The sequence below is a fragment of the Lynx rufus genome, unplaced genomic scaffold, assembly GCF_022079265.1.
Source record: "Lynx rufus isolate CCGP_SWC_20201006 ecotype Redwood Valley unplaced genomic scaffold, mLynRuf1.p SCAF_16, whole genome shotgun sequence".
NCBI lineage: Eukaryota > Metazoa > Chordata > Mammalia > Carnivora > Felidae > Lynx > Lynx rufus.
In genome coordinates this window covers 40,399,760-40,414,339 of record NW_025814830.1, presented here as the reverse complement: position 1 = coordinate 40,414,339, position 14,580 = coordinate 40,399,760, and the positions used below count along the sequence as shown (strand labels likewise).

The 14,580-nt window shown below is 40.0% G+C and overlaps 1 protein-coding gene across 1 annotated transcript in view; it reads right to left on the bottom strand.

Annotated features, from left to right (window-relative positions):
* Positions 1–14,580, bottom strand: part of TANGO6 (transport and golgi organization 6 homolog) — a 194,872-nt gene that overhangs the window by 106,105 nt on the left and 74,187 nt on the right. Inside the window, exons 13-14 of the mRNA XM_047078653.1 lie at positions 9,988–10,497; positions 6,753–6,810 (exon numbers count right to left, since the gene is read on the bottom strand). Coding sequence (XP_046934609.1) covers positions 6,753–6,810; positions 9,988–10,497 — 568 coding nt within the window. The remainder of the gene's footprint in view (positions 1–6,752; positions 6,811–9,987; positions 10,498–14,580) is intronic.

The following is a 14,580-nucleotide window of genomic DNA, read 5'->3' as shown; positions in this document are numbered from 1 at the left end:
ACAGCTGAAGCCTGCTTCAGATTCTATGTCTCCCTCTCTCTCTGCTCTTCCCCCACTCATGCTCTCTCTCTCTCAAAATTAAATAAACATTAAAAAATTAAAAAAAAAAGAAATGAATAACAAGCTCATAAAAAGATGCTCAACTTCATCAGCCATTAGGGAAATGCAAATCAAAACCACAATAAGATACCACTTCACACATAACTAAGATGGCTGTAATTAAAAACACAGACAATAACAAATATTGGTGAATATGTAGAAAAATTGGAACCCTCCTAAATCTCTGATGGGAAAGTAAAATGGTGCAGACACTTTGGAAAACAGTGTAGCAATTCCTCAAAATGTTAAACGTTGAGTTACTATATGACCCAGCAATTCTAAGTATAAACCTAGGAGAAATGAAATCATTTGTCCACACAAAAACTTGTACATAAATGTTCATAACAGTGTTTGTTATTCATAAAAGCTGGAAAGTAAAAGCAACCCAAATATGACATCAACTTATGAATGGACAAACAAAATGTGGTTAATCTGTATGGTGGAACATTATTCAGCCATAAAAAGGAATATGTACAAATCCACGCCACAACATGGATGAACCTCAAAAACATTATTCTAAGTGAAAGGAGCCAGACACAACACCATACAATGTGTGACTCCATTTACATGTAACATCTCCAACAGGCAAATCCACAGAGATGAAAAGTAGTTGAGTGGTTCTCAGGGGCTAGGGGAAGTAGGAATGGAAATTCACTAATAATGGATATGGAGTCTCTTCTTGAGATGATGAAAAAGTTGTAGAACTGTATCTAATTCTAGTAGTGATAGTTGTGCAACTCTCTAAATATAATAAAAACATTGAACATTTTAAATTGGTGAATTTAGGTGTATAAATTACATCTCCAATAAAAAGTTTGAAAAGTAGGGATAATCTACTACCTAGAACTACTTCAAGAATTTACCCAGACAGCATATAAGACAGACTATTTGTTAAAGGCTCATTTGTTAACTAGGTGGACAGGACAGGACATAAAAGCAATCTTCCCATTTCGAGGACATAAATGGAGATGATAAACTTCACAGGAACTGCATTCCAAATTTCAATGCCAGATCCAATTAGATGGTCCTTCAATGGATAGAATTATGCTCTGCTAATGGATTCCCAACTTACTTCACTTGACGTAGAAATCTGAGAATGAGATAGGGAGTTCGGCCTCTGACAAGTTAAGACTTGTAATCCCGCTCAGTTCGAAACTCAGTAAAAACAATTTCTATCCACCTCTCCCCCCAGCCACCCACCCAGCTTCCCGGCCTTTTGGTCTCCCTCCCCTTGTCTCTTTTTGCCAGAAATGAAAATTGTTCTCTGAGAGAAAGAGGGTAGAAGAGTTAGTGAGATCTGTTTGGGCATGTCAGGATATCCAGGTTGTCTCACTACACACACGGGTACACCTTCACCTCCCATGCTTGGCTCAGAGCCTAGGGTTTTTGTGTGTCTTTTTTTTTTTTTTTTCCTTTTTCTTTTTCAGTGAGTCTGGTAGTTTTACCCAAAGATCTTTCTGACACCGACAGGGATCAGTTGGATCTCTGAAATGCATCTGTCGCTGGTTGCTTTCAAAATGTCCTTTAAATGGGGCGCCTGGGTGGCGCAGTCGGTTAAGCGTCCGACTTCAGCCAGGTCACGATCTCGCGGTCCGGGAGTTCGAGCCCCGCGTCAGGCTCTGGACTGATGGCTCAGAGCCTGGAGCCTGTTTCCGATTCTGTGTGTCTCCCTCTCTCTCTGCCCCTCCCCCGTTCATGCTCTGTCTCTCTCTGTCCCAAAAATAAATAAACGTTGAAAAAAAAAATTAAAAAAAAAAAGTCCTTTAAATAATTCAAAGCGACTGAGAGAATACGTGAGCAGATCCACAGTGTGATAAATAACTTGTCTATAATATCTTCCTTGAAGAATATCACTTATTTATCATATTCATTATTGAACATCTATTGAACATTATTGAACTGAAGTGTGAAAAATACTCCAAAGATTATGGGACCCTCAAGGACATATTTTAACTCCTATTTTGGAAAAAAGGACTTCCACTTTTTGCCTTATATATTTCCTGGTCAATTAAATGTTTTAAAACAATGAGAATGCATTAATTTGTGCAATTAATAATGATACACCAAAGAATTAAAAATATATATATATACATATATATATATATACATATATATATATATATATATATATATATATATATATATATATACACACACACAAGGAATCCAAAAAGGAGAGACACTTAATGGCCACAGTCTAAGATTAGGTCTTCTACTTACTAAGGCTGGACTGCAACTCCAACGCAGCAATTTGGTATCTAATTCTCTGCCTGAACAACTCGCTACTAAGTACCACCTGGGAGCAGCTGCTGTGAGAATCATCAACCAACACTTTCTCAGTAGCACCACAAGGAGAGGCAGACCATCTTTCATAAAATTAAACTTTAACTCATAGGGAATTTAGTTCTCAGACTGTTGTGATGGACAGATAATACACACACCAATAGTTCTTACATCAGGTATCAATAAGGATCTGTTGAATGAAGAAGTTTAATTCCCCTCTGCTCTGTGCTCAGACTGCACAGTTGGTGAAAAATTACAAAAGAAATACAACTTACCAACAAATTAAGCAAAAGAAAGATTGTAATTTTCACATGGAGACATTTAGGCAGGTTAGAAAAGGAAAACTTAAAGACATGGATGTGGACGTGAGCAAGTGCGTGTACACGCGCACACACACACACACACACACACACACACACACTCCCCACAACGAAACGCTACTCAAACCACAGCCACACACCCCTTGTACTGCATGTTTACAAGGGGGCTGGTCTTGTCTGACTGGGAATCCAGAATGGCTTGGTTCCTGGAGTGCTTTGTATGTAGGCAAAAGGCATTGGCAATGCAGGTGGGAAAATTCAGCTCTTTCTTTTCTTAATGGGAAATTCACCTAAGGCCTTGGCCGTTAAATGCATGTTACAAACACCAAAACATCAATTAATTCAAACTTGTCCATTGTGCGGAGCTGAGAACAGAAATTACACCTCTACCTCCCATGTTCTTCATCACCAAATTAGCTACTAACTGATTAGCACACCAATTAAAATTACTAAAAACAAACATAACACCAACAGTTGTGATTTTTATAGCAGACCCTAGAGGCTAATGAGCTCAATGGGTTAATCAGCCAAGAAGCTTACTCCAAACAGCAATGTTGCCACATAAGAATGACATACCTCCTCTTCCCCCCAAAACCCTGTCCTAAAGAAAAAAAAAAAAAATCAAGAAACAAGAGTATTACAGCTCCTTGAGAAAAGTACTGAATGACTTATTTTCTGAGACTTATTAATTATAGGTATTTGAGGTTCCTGCTTCATTGATTTACTATTTCCATAATTACCATTCATCGTCATGTGACTTCCTGAGCCCCAGGCTTATCTCAATTCTGAGCTTTCTTGCCCATTGACCTATAGATAGTTACCTTCTCTCTTGACACCCTCTACTCTTTTGGCTTCTGCTCTCACCTGTTTGACCTCTTTGGGTGATTGTTTTGTCTCCTTGGAAGAATTTTCTTTTTGCTTTTTAACCTAGTCATGACAACTCACTGTTATAGTGTTTCGTATATAGCAGGCGCACAATAAATGTTTGCTGGATAAAGAATGAATTCCAAGGCTCTGAAAACTTCATTACTGGCTTCAATTCTCCACCTTTCCCTGCATTCATGCTCTTTGCTCTGTGACCTGGCAGCTTATCCCACTGAAGGGAACCAGTGTATTTCTCTCCCTCTTGACTTTTGGGTTGGGCCATGTTGACTTAGTGTAGCCAACAAATTGAGGGAGAAGTGATAGGATGCAGGTTCCAACCTTAGACCTAACAAGGCCTCTCAAGTTTGTTCTTGTTCTCTTACACTTCTGCCATGGGCCAGGGGTGTGGAGGCCACTGGGAGGCCACTGGGCCAGGGGTGACCAAGAAGGGGCACAGCAAAGCTGCCACAGCCTGCCCCTAGAACCATCTAGCCAAGCCTGTCCTAGACCAGCTGAACCCTATCGGTCTACAGATGTGTGAGTGATAATAAATGATTGATGTTTTAAAGTACCGAGTGTAGAGGCAGTTTGTTACATAGCAATAACTACCTGATAGAGTCTGCCTACTCAGACTTTAGATCTGAAAAGTTACATACATTACCACATTATTATCTAGCAATCTAACAGTAGAAGCAGCAGTAATAAGATGATGATGATAACACTAAAAGCATAACAGCTAAACCTATTTGGACACTTACTATGTGCTAGGCACTTTTAAGGTATTAACTCATTTAATCCTAATATTAATCTCCCTTCATAGACTTTTTATGATAAAATAGTTTTAGATTTATAGAATCATGGAGAAGATAGCCCAGAGAATTCTCATATTCCACACCCACTTGCCCCTATTATTAATTTTTGCATTAGCATGGTACATTTGTCACAATTAATAAACTAAGAATGACATTTTATTATCAACCAAAGTCCGTAATTTCCTCAGATTCTCTCTGTTTCTTCTGAATGCCCTTTTTCTGTTCCAGGATCCTATCTACCACATTATATTTAAATCATCATACCTTCTTACTCTCTGACAGTTTTATTCCTTTTCTCCCCTTAAGAAGTTTTAATTATTTTTGGTAACAGCTTGAGATATAATTCACATATCATAAAATCTGCCAATTTAAAGTATACAATTCAATGGTTCCTACAATATAGTAGGAACACAGTTGTGCAACAATCACCACAATCAATTTTAGAATGTTTTCATCACCCCAAAAAGAAATCCTTACCCTTCAACTATTACCTCCCAACACTTTCCCCTTTCCTGCCAGCCCTAGGCAACTACTTATCTAGTGATCTATACATTTTCCTATTCTGCACATCTCATATAAGGGAACCATACACTATGCACCCTTTGGGACTAACTTCTTCCACTTCTAATGTTTTCAAGGTTCATCCCTGCTGTAACATATTTCACTACTTCCTTTTTTTAATGACTGGCTAATATTGCATTGTACGGATAAAGTATATTTTATCTACCTGTCAGTTGATGGATATTTGTATTGTGTTCATGTTTTGGCTTTTATGAACACTGCTGCTACGAACATTCATGTACAAGTTTTTGTGCGGACATAAGTTTTCATTCCTCTTGAGTATATACCTAGAAGAAATGCTGCGTCAAGTGGTGACTCTATGTTTATCTTTTTGACAAACTGCAAGACTGTTTTCCAAATTAGCTATGCCATTTTACATTTCTATTTAGCCCTCTTTCTACAAATATGAAATTGAAACCCAAAAGGATCAAGTAATTTGCCCAAGTCCATATAGCTGAGCAGCACAGGAATGGAGGTGCACCCAGGTGGTCTGTCCCAGAGTCCTAGCTCTTGAGGATTATACTCCACTGGTGGAGCCAAGAGAAGCAAAAAGATAACCGATCTTCTCACCATTTCTGATTCTCACTCTTCTAGGAAGGATGCCTATTCTCTACATCCTGTTGAAGAAGCCTCTCTCTAGACTTGGAATCCACAAATTAATGGAGGTGGGGAGAACAACAAAGAATCACAAAGGAGAAATAAAATTATGGCAAAAAAATATTTCAATGAGGGGCGCCTGGGTGGCTCAGTCAGTTAAGTGTCTGACTTCGGCTCAGGCATGATCTCACAGTTTGTGGGTTCAAGCCCCACGTTGGGCTCTGTGCTGACAGCTTGGGTTCTGTGTCTCCCTCTCTCTCTGCCCCTCCCCTGCTCATGCTCTCTCTCTCTCTCTCTCTCAAAAATAAAATAAACATTTAAAAAAGTGTTTAAGGGGCACCTGGGTGGCACAGTCGGTTAAGCGTCCGACTTCAGCCAGGTCACGATCTCACGGTCCGTGGGTTCGAGCCCCGCGTTGGGCTCTGGGCTGATGGCCCAGAGCCTGGAGCCTGTTTCCGATTCTGTGTCTCCCTCTCTCTCTGCCCCTCCCCCGTTCATGCTCTGTCTCGCTCTGTCCCAAAAATAAATAAAAAACGTTAAAAAAAAAATAAAATAAAAAATAAAAAATAAAAAAGTGTTTAAAAAACATTTCAATGAAAAATTGGTATATATTCTGAAATTCTTTTAAATTAAAGGGAAAGCAATGGTGCATACTAGCAGTAGTCAGGTACAAAAAGGTTAAGGTAATGAGAGTTCATGCGTGAGCCATTCTTTACTTCCTTGAATGAGAAGAAATGGGTTTTAATCTACAGAATGACAAAGACTTCCTCATCACTATCAGACACTGAAGCTCTATTGGAACCCTTAGGAAACCATCCAGGAACATTATTTTTTTTTTTTTTCAACGTTTATTTATTTTTGGGACAGAGAGAGACAGAGCATGAACGGGGGTGGGGCAGAGAGAGAGGGAGACACAGAATCGGAAACAGGCTCCAGGCTCTGAGCAGTCAGCACAGAGCCCGACGCGGGGCTCGAACTCACGGACCGCGAGATCGTGACCTGGCTGAAGTCGGACGCTTAACCGACTGCGCCACCCAGGCGCCCCGTCCAGGAACATTATTATTATGACTTAAATTGAGTCCTAGCTAGGAGACAGGGAGATGAACAAAAGGACCAGCAGTCTTGTGGTTCCATGACTTTAGAGATTTTGTGCAAACATATATGCCACAATCTTTGGTCCACAGACTCAGAGTCCTTTAAACCAGGACTAACTTACCCTGAATAGCAGACAGATATACAAAGGTGTCTTCATGCTCCAAGTTCTCCAAGAATATCTGCAACCACAAAATAAAGGAGTGATATGATTTGCAAAGAAAAAACAAGATATAAGTGACCCTTATGGCAGCCTCAAAAGAATAAATGCTTTTCTTCTTGTTTGTCTTAGCCAGACATTGGTCTGACTTGAGAATCTTGTAGGGAAGACGGTGTATATGTTTGAAGACCCATTTTTACAATAGTTATAAAAGAGTACCAGTTAGAGGAAGATACTTCTTGAAGTGGCCAAGTATATACCAGAAGTAAGCATGGAAACCAAGATCTGGAAGAAGAATCTTCAACGTTTGCTCCACTACAGGCCATGGTGGGCAATATTCTCACATGTGACACGACAGACTACCAGTCATGAAACACAAGATGCCAAGTGTGGGGTTATGTCCAATTGATGGCATATTTGCTCTAATTTCATCCTTTTCCCTTGCATTCAGAAAGTATATGGAAATGCAAGTGACAGAGAGATGTTACTGAGATAACCCTGAATCTGTTCTAATTTATTTCTTTAAATCTTTTGCACATTTCGGCACTTCAGTTGACGTTAGTTACAAATTGTCTTCAACAGATTGTCTCACAATTGAGGAACGCACTGGGGTGTCAACTGCAGAGAGTACTTAAGCTTATGAAGAAGATAAGACAGTGACATGTCAAGTTTAGGCCCTAATATGAGGGCCAGAGAAAGATAGCAGCCATATGCCCATTTTTTTCCTGCTTGGGAGTCTAGGGGAAGGACGGGGGTATCTGTTCCACATTTAGTGATGCATCGTTCGCGGGCACAGTGAGTCTTGATACCAACTTGATGCTGCTGGTCCCCACATCTGCAGCATGTTAGGGAGAGCCGAAAATTAGTTTAATTGGAAAGAGGGCCAGGTTGGAAGGGGTGGGATCATGTAAGGAGTAAAGGAAGCTTAATCCAGGGTAGTGGCCATGGGAATAAAGAAGAAGAGAGAGAGAGGTATTTGACAGACTTCTTGGAAAAAGAATTGACAGGACCTGACCAATCATGCACAGAAGATGAAGGTTAAACAAGTTCAAGAAAATCCCAAAGACGTTCATAACATTCACCATCTATTTGGTGTATGAAGGGATATCTTTGGTGATTGATTACTCAAAGGAGATACATTATTTGAGGCTTACAGTAATATTTTAATGGCAGCAAATCCTTGGCACATTAACAGGCCTTGGTTTTCTCATCTTAAAATGGGGATAATACCAATATTGCAGGTGTTGTGAGGACTAGAGACAATGTCTGAGAGGTATAGGACCAGGCTCAATAAACAGTGGTTATTATTATTATACTATTGATTCTAACACTTCAGTGACTAGAGATAAATGTTTTCAATCAGAATTATAACTCTTAATCTAATGGCTAAAGAATATGAAAGAGATGATAATTATGATGGGGAACCTTTTTTAGATGCTCATTGTGTGCTTATCTCTATAATTAGTGCTTTACGCAGACTTTTTTTTTCAAGGTGTCAGCAGGCTCATTCATTCCAACATACATATATATATATATATATATATATATATATATATATGTGTGTGTGTGTGTGTATATATATGTATATATATATATGTGTGTATATATATATATGTATATATATGTGTGTGTGTGTATATATATGTATATATATATATATATATGTGTATATATGTATATATGTAAATGTATTCATTCATTCATTCATTCATTTTTTAAGTAAGCTCTACGCCCAACATGGAGCTTGAATTCACAACCCTGAGATCAAAGGTTGCCCGCTCTACCAACTGAGCCAGCTAGGTATCCATACACGACTATTTTATTTTAAATTTTAAATATTTTTCCTTCTTTTCTTTTGTTTCTTTTTTCAGATTTTATTTTTATTTTGGGGGTGCCTGGGTGGCTTGCTCGGTTAAGCGTCTAACTCTTGATTTTGGCTCAGGTCATGATCTCATGGTTTGGGGGTTCAAACCCTGTGTCAGGCTTCACACTGACAGCTTGGGATTCTTTCTCTCTCTCTCTCTCTCTGTTTCTGCCCCTCGCCCATTCAGTCATGCTCTCTCTCTCTCTCTCAGATAATAAACTTAAAAAAAGAATTTCTTTTTAAGTAATCTTTATACCCAATATAGGGCTCAAACTCACAACTCCAAGCTCAAGAGTTAAATGCTCAACAGACTGAGCCAGTCCAGGTGCCCCTAAATCTTTCAACACAAAGCAGGTCCTACTGTTATTACCCTCACTTTACAGATGTAGAAATTGAGGGGGGGTGCATGGGTGGCTCATTCGGTTAAGCCTCTGACTCTTGATTTCGCCTCAGGTCACAATCTCATGTTCGCAGGATCCAGCCCTGTGTCTGGCTGTGCACTGACAGCACAGAACCTGCTTGGGATTCTCATTCTCCCTCTCTCTCTGCCCTTCCCCCTTGAAAAATAAATAAACAGATGTAGAAATTGAGGTTCAGATATTTTAAATGACTTGTCCAAGAAAATGATCTGGGATTGGATCAGTAGTCTCTAGACTCTTTGCTCTTAATCTCTAACCCATACTGAGGTCAGGAAAATTACCACAAAAGGGAAAAGATCCCCAACCAAGTATACATTGTCTCCCACATGCATCTCTCGTGTACAGAACAGACTCTTCACTGTGATGGAGGGAGAAGGCAGGAGTGAGGGGAGCCAGTTCTGCACAATTCCCCTACAAAGGGGGCCCAGAAAAAACAGGTGGCTTCTCTGGGAATTTGCTCATGCTGTGCCTTCCCCTTTTCTTTCCTGTTCAAGCTCAACTGAGTGGTCTCAGGTGGTTATCTAAGTCTTTCCTGTGTCTACATCTTGCCTCCTCAGAACAATTACAATTTCCCTAAAGGTGGTCCAGGGCAGGGGCGTCTGGGTGGCTCAGGTGGTTAAGAGTCCAACTCTCAGTTTCAGCTCAGGTCATGATCTCGCGGTTTCGTGAGTTCGAGCACCACATTGGGCTCTGTGCTGACAGTGCAGGGCCTGGTTGGGATTCTCTCTCTCTCCTCCTCTCTCTCTGCCCCTATCCTGCTCACACTGTCTGTCTCTCTCAAAATAAATGAATAAACTTAAAGAAAATTAAAACAAAAAAACCCAGGTTGTCCAGGGCAGTGCTTGGTACATAGTCAAGGCTCCCAGAAAGCTGCCCCACTCTGCGTGCATGTGTTTTCCCAGTATGTTCTACTTACCTTGAGAAGCTTCTCTTGCATCTCAAGGGCTTTTGCTTCTCTCTGCTCTATCCAGCAGGAAAGAGTTCGCAGGGCAGCAGCCCGCGTTGGAATCTGAGGATCATAAGCCGATAAAATAACCTCCTGGAGCTGGTCTGTGGTGATGCTTCCAGACTTGTGGTTTGTAGTAGTTCTGGACGCACTGACCTCCTGAGCAATGGGTGGAGTGTGAGATTTCAGGCCCATTTGCCTGGATTTCTCCCGGCTTTGCTGTTGTTCGAGGTCAGACCCATTACTGTTCTTTTCATGACTGGTTTGTTGCTGTTCTTCTATTTTCCCTTCTGGATCCTTTCTGTTCAGGGTACTTTGGGCAGCCACACTGACAGCATTGGTGGAAAACGCCCCATGGGTTGAGATGGTGATGCGGAGATCAGCAGCGAGCTCTTGGATGACAGGGTCAGGGTACATATTGGAGACCTTCTCCAACAAAGGCAGCAATTGCTTCAGGACAGCGAAATCACCTGACTTCAACTACAAAATGAAAGAACAAATGCCAAACCCAAATTAATATAGCAGATGTTAATAATGCCTAAGCACAAGGGAACATATTCTGAGTAAGATCTTATTCATGGTGTAATCAGCATAGTCTAGCGCTCAGTAACTATTGTTGAATAATTATAGCTAACACTTATTAAATACCGTGTGCAGGTATTCTTCTGAGTTAAAAATAAACTAGTGATGTACATGATTACACTTAATTTTCAGTGGGAATTTAGTGGGAACCTGGTGGGAAAAACATGATTATCCTATGGTTTTAATTTGCATTAGCCAGACTACCAGTGCTATTAAGCATCCTTTCATGTTGTTTGGCTGTCTGCATTGCTTTTTTCTGTGAACACCCTGTTTACATCCTTTGGACCCACTTACCTGTTAGACTGTTTGTCTCTACAGCTATTCTCACCATCTCAGGTTTTAGTACCCAGACATATGGTAAAATTATTTTCCAGATTATTATATTTTGACTTTTATTATCTTTTTTACTGCATTATTGTACTTTTAACTTCTATGTACCTTTTGCTATAAAAGATGAGTTAATATTAGCAAAGTACTTAGTGCCTGACACATAGTAAGTGCTATGTAAATGCTTTAAAAAGAAATACAATAAAAAATATGCACATATTCATATCCCTATAATCTAGTTATGATTATTATCTACATTATAAATGGGGGAAATGAGGCACAGAACAGTTAAATAATATGTACAAGGTCACACAACCGGAAGATGGTGAGATATGAATTCAGTAGGTCTGGCGCCAGAGTCCACACTCTTACCCAATACCCTACAGAGTCTCACTTGAACAAATAAAGCAGTTTTTTTTTTAATTTTTTTTTTTAATGTTTATTTATTTTTGAGAAAGAGAGAAACACAGCATGAACAGGGGAGGGGCAGAGAGAGAGGGAGACACAGAATCTGAAACAGGCTCCAGGCTCTGAGTGGTCAGCACAGAGCCCGACGCGGGGCTCGAACACACGGACCATGAGATCATGACCTGAGCCGAAGTCGGACACTTAACCGACCGAGCCACCCAGACGCCCCTAAAGCAGTTTTTTTTTTAATGTTTATTTGTTTTTGAGAGAGAGAGAGCATGCATGAGAGTGTGGGGAGGGGCAAGAGAGAGGGAGACAGAGGATCCAAAGCAGGCTCCACACTGACAGCAGAGAGCCCCACACGGGGCTCAAACCCACAAACTGTGAGATCATGCCCTGACCTGAAGTCAGACACTTACCTGACTGAGCCACCCAGGCACCCACAACTAAAGGAGTTCTTAACTACATTTTCTAAAGTGGCTGGTCAGCATACAAAGGCATCATAGGTCTGGAAGGTATCGAGACAATAATTGGCAAGAGGGAATTTTTCCTGGAAAGTGAGAGTGAAAATTACATAAGATTTTATTCTCTCCTGCAGCTTTGTTCTATAATGCCATATGCCTTACTAGGAAAAGTGTATGTGCAGGCAGTAGAGAAATGAGAATCAGTGAGAATCTTTTTCTCTTTGAAAACACTAGAAATATTATCATATGAGGCTTCATGAGCCCTTGATATTTGAAAACCTTGTAAGTCTTAAAATCCTTTTTAGAACAAGGCAGGGTATTTATTACTAACTCATTCACTCGTTTCATTATCCAACCAACCAATCAACCAACTGCCTGTGTAAGATCTATATAATATTTTCATTTAAACTCTAAGTCCGCAGAACTGTTACTGTTTGTTTTCCCCATCACTTTCCTTCCAAGTAAATAAAAACTTGAGGTTTATGTCAGGTTTGTACCTATAGAATTTCACCACACACACCCCTCAGATTCCTTTGTTTAAACATTAGGAACTCTACAAAATTGACAGAAGGTAAAATTTCTAGCTTTGCAGAGTATGTTAACCTATCTGCACGTGTACGACAACTGACTACTGCATTGTTACTATATCTTAAAGGGAGAAGGGGCGCCTGGGTGGCGCAGTCGGTTAAGCGTCCGACTTCAGCCAGGTCACGATCTCGCGGTCCGTGAGTTCGAGCCCCGCGTCGGGCTCTGGGCTGATGGCTCGGAGCCTGGAGCCTGTTTCCGATTCTGTGTCTCCCTCTCTCTCTGCCCCTCCCCCGTTCATGCTCTGTCTCTCTCTGTCCCAAAAATAAATAAACGTTGAAAAAAAAAATTTAAAAAAAAAAAAAAAAAAAAAAAAAAAAAAAGGGAGAAGAGAATATGTATGTCCAGAATAAAAATTATGTTATCTGAGTAAAAGGCCAATTTTATCAGGAATCTGTAGAACTGGGAGAGATATTTTAGTAATAGAGAGTGATAGATATTTAGATAATTTTGTGAGTATTACCATTATGCTAGACTTCAGCTCGTGCCTCTGTAGTATTATGGGCATTTGTTTTTACTTAAGTGTCTGAAATGGGAAAATCTATTTATAGCAGGAGTTTATGGCCTCTTTTTCATTTCTATTGTACACAACAATTACTTCTTAACAAAAAAAAAAAAAGAGGGGCGCCTGGGTGGCTCAGTCGGTTAAACGGCCGACTTCGGCTCAGTTCATGATCTCGCAGTCTGTGAGTTCGAGCCCTGCGTCGGGCTCTGTGCTGACCGCTCAGAGCCTGGAGCCTGTTTCCGATTCTGTGTCTTCCTCTCTCTGACCCTCCCCCGTTCATGCTCTGTCTCTCTCTGTCTCAAAAATAAATAAACATTAAAAAAAAAAAAAAAAAAAAAAGATAACTAGACCAATGGAACAAAATAGAGAAACCAGAAAGAGACCTATATAAATATAGTCAACTGATTTCTTTTAAGTTTATTTTTTTAATTTAAGCACAGTCGCCACACAATGTTACATTAGTTTCAGGTGTGCAACACAGTGGTTCCAATATAATCAACTGATCTCTGCCAAAGAAGGAAAGTCAACACAATGGAGAAAAGACAGATTTTCAACAAATGGTGCTGGAACAACTAGACATTCATGCAAAAAAAAATGAATTTAGACACTGACCTTACACTATCACAAAAATTAGAGAGAGAGAGACAGAGCACCAGTAGGGGAGGGGTAGAGACAGAGAGAGGGAGACACAAAATCTGAAGTAGGCTCCAGGCTCCGAGCTGTCAGCACAGAGCCCAATCCGGGGCTCGAACTCACAAACCACGAGATGATGACCTGAGCCGAAACCGTGAGTCAGTGACTTAACCGACTGAACCACCCAGGTGCTCCTAAATGGATCATAGATTTAAATGTAAAACGCAAACTATTAAATTCCTGCAAGAGAAGAGAAAATCTAGATGACCTTGGGTATGGCGCTGACTTTTCTGATAAAATACTAAAGAAAAAACTCCATTAGAGAAATAAGTGATAAGCTAGATTTCACCAAAATTTAAAATTTTTTCGACTTTTACTCTGCAAAAGACAATGTCAAGATAAAGAGCAGACAAGCCACAGACTAAGGGGAAATATCTGCAGAAAGACACAGCTGATAAAGGACAGTGATCCAAAATACACTAAGAACTCTTAAAACTCAACAATAAGAAAACACGCAAGCAACCCAATTTACAAATGGGCAAAAGAGCTGAACAGACCCTTCGCCAAAGAAGATACATACACATACAGCATATGAAGAGATGCTCAGCATCATATGTCATCAGAGGATTGCAAATTAAAATGAGATACCATTATATACCTATTAAAATGACTAAAATCCAAAACACTGACAACAGCACAGCTGGTGAGGATGTGGGGCAAGAGGAACTCTCATTCATTGTTGGTGGGAATGCAAAATGGTACAGTCACTTTTGCAAGACAGTTTGGCAGTTTCTTACAAAACTAAACATACTCTTACCATATGTTCCAGCAACTGATCTCCTTGGTATTTACCCAAATGACATGAAAACTTCTGCCCATACAAAAACCTACACATAGATGTTTATAGCAGCTTTATTCATAATTGCCAAAACTTGGAGGGAACCAAATGTCCTCCAGTAGGTGAATGGATAAATAGATTGTGGTACATCCAGACCATGGAATATTATTCAGCACTAAAAAGAAATGAGCTATCAAACCCGACATACATGGAAGAACCTT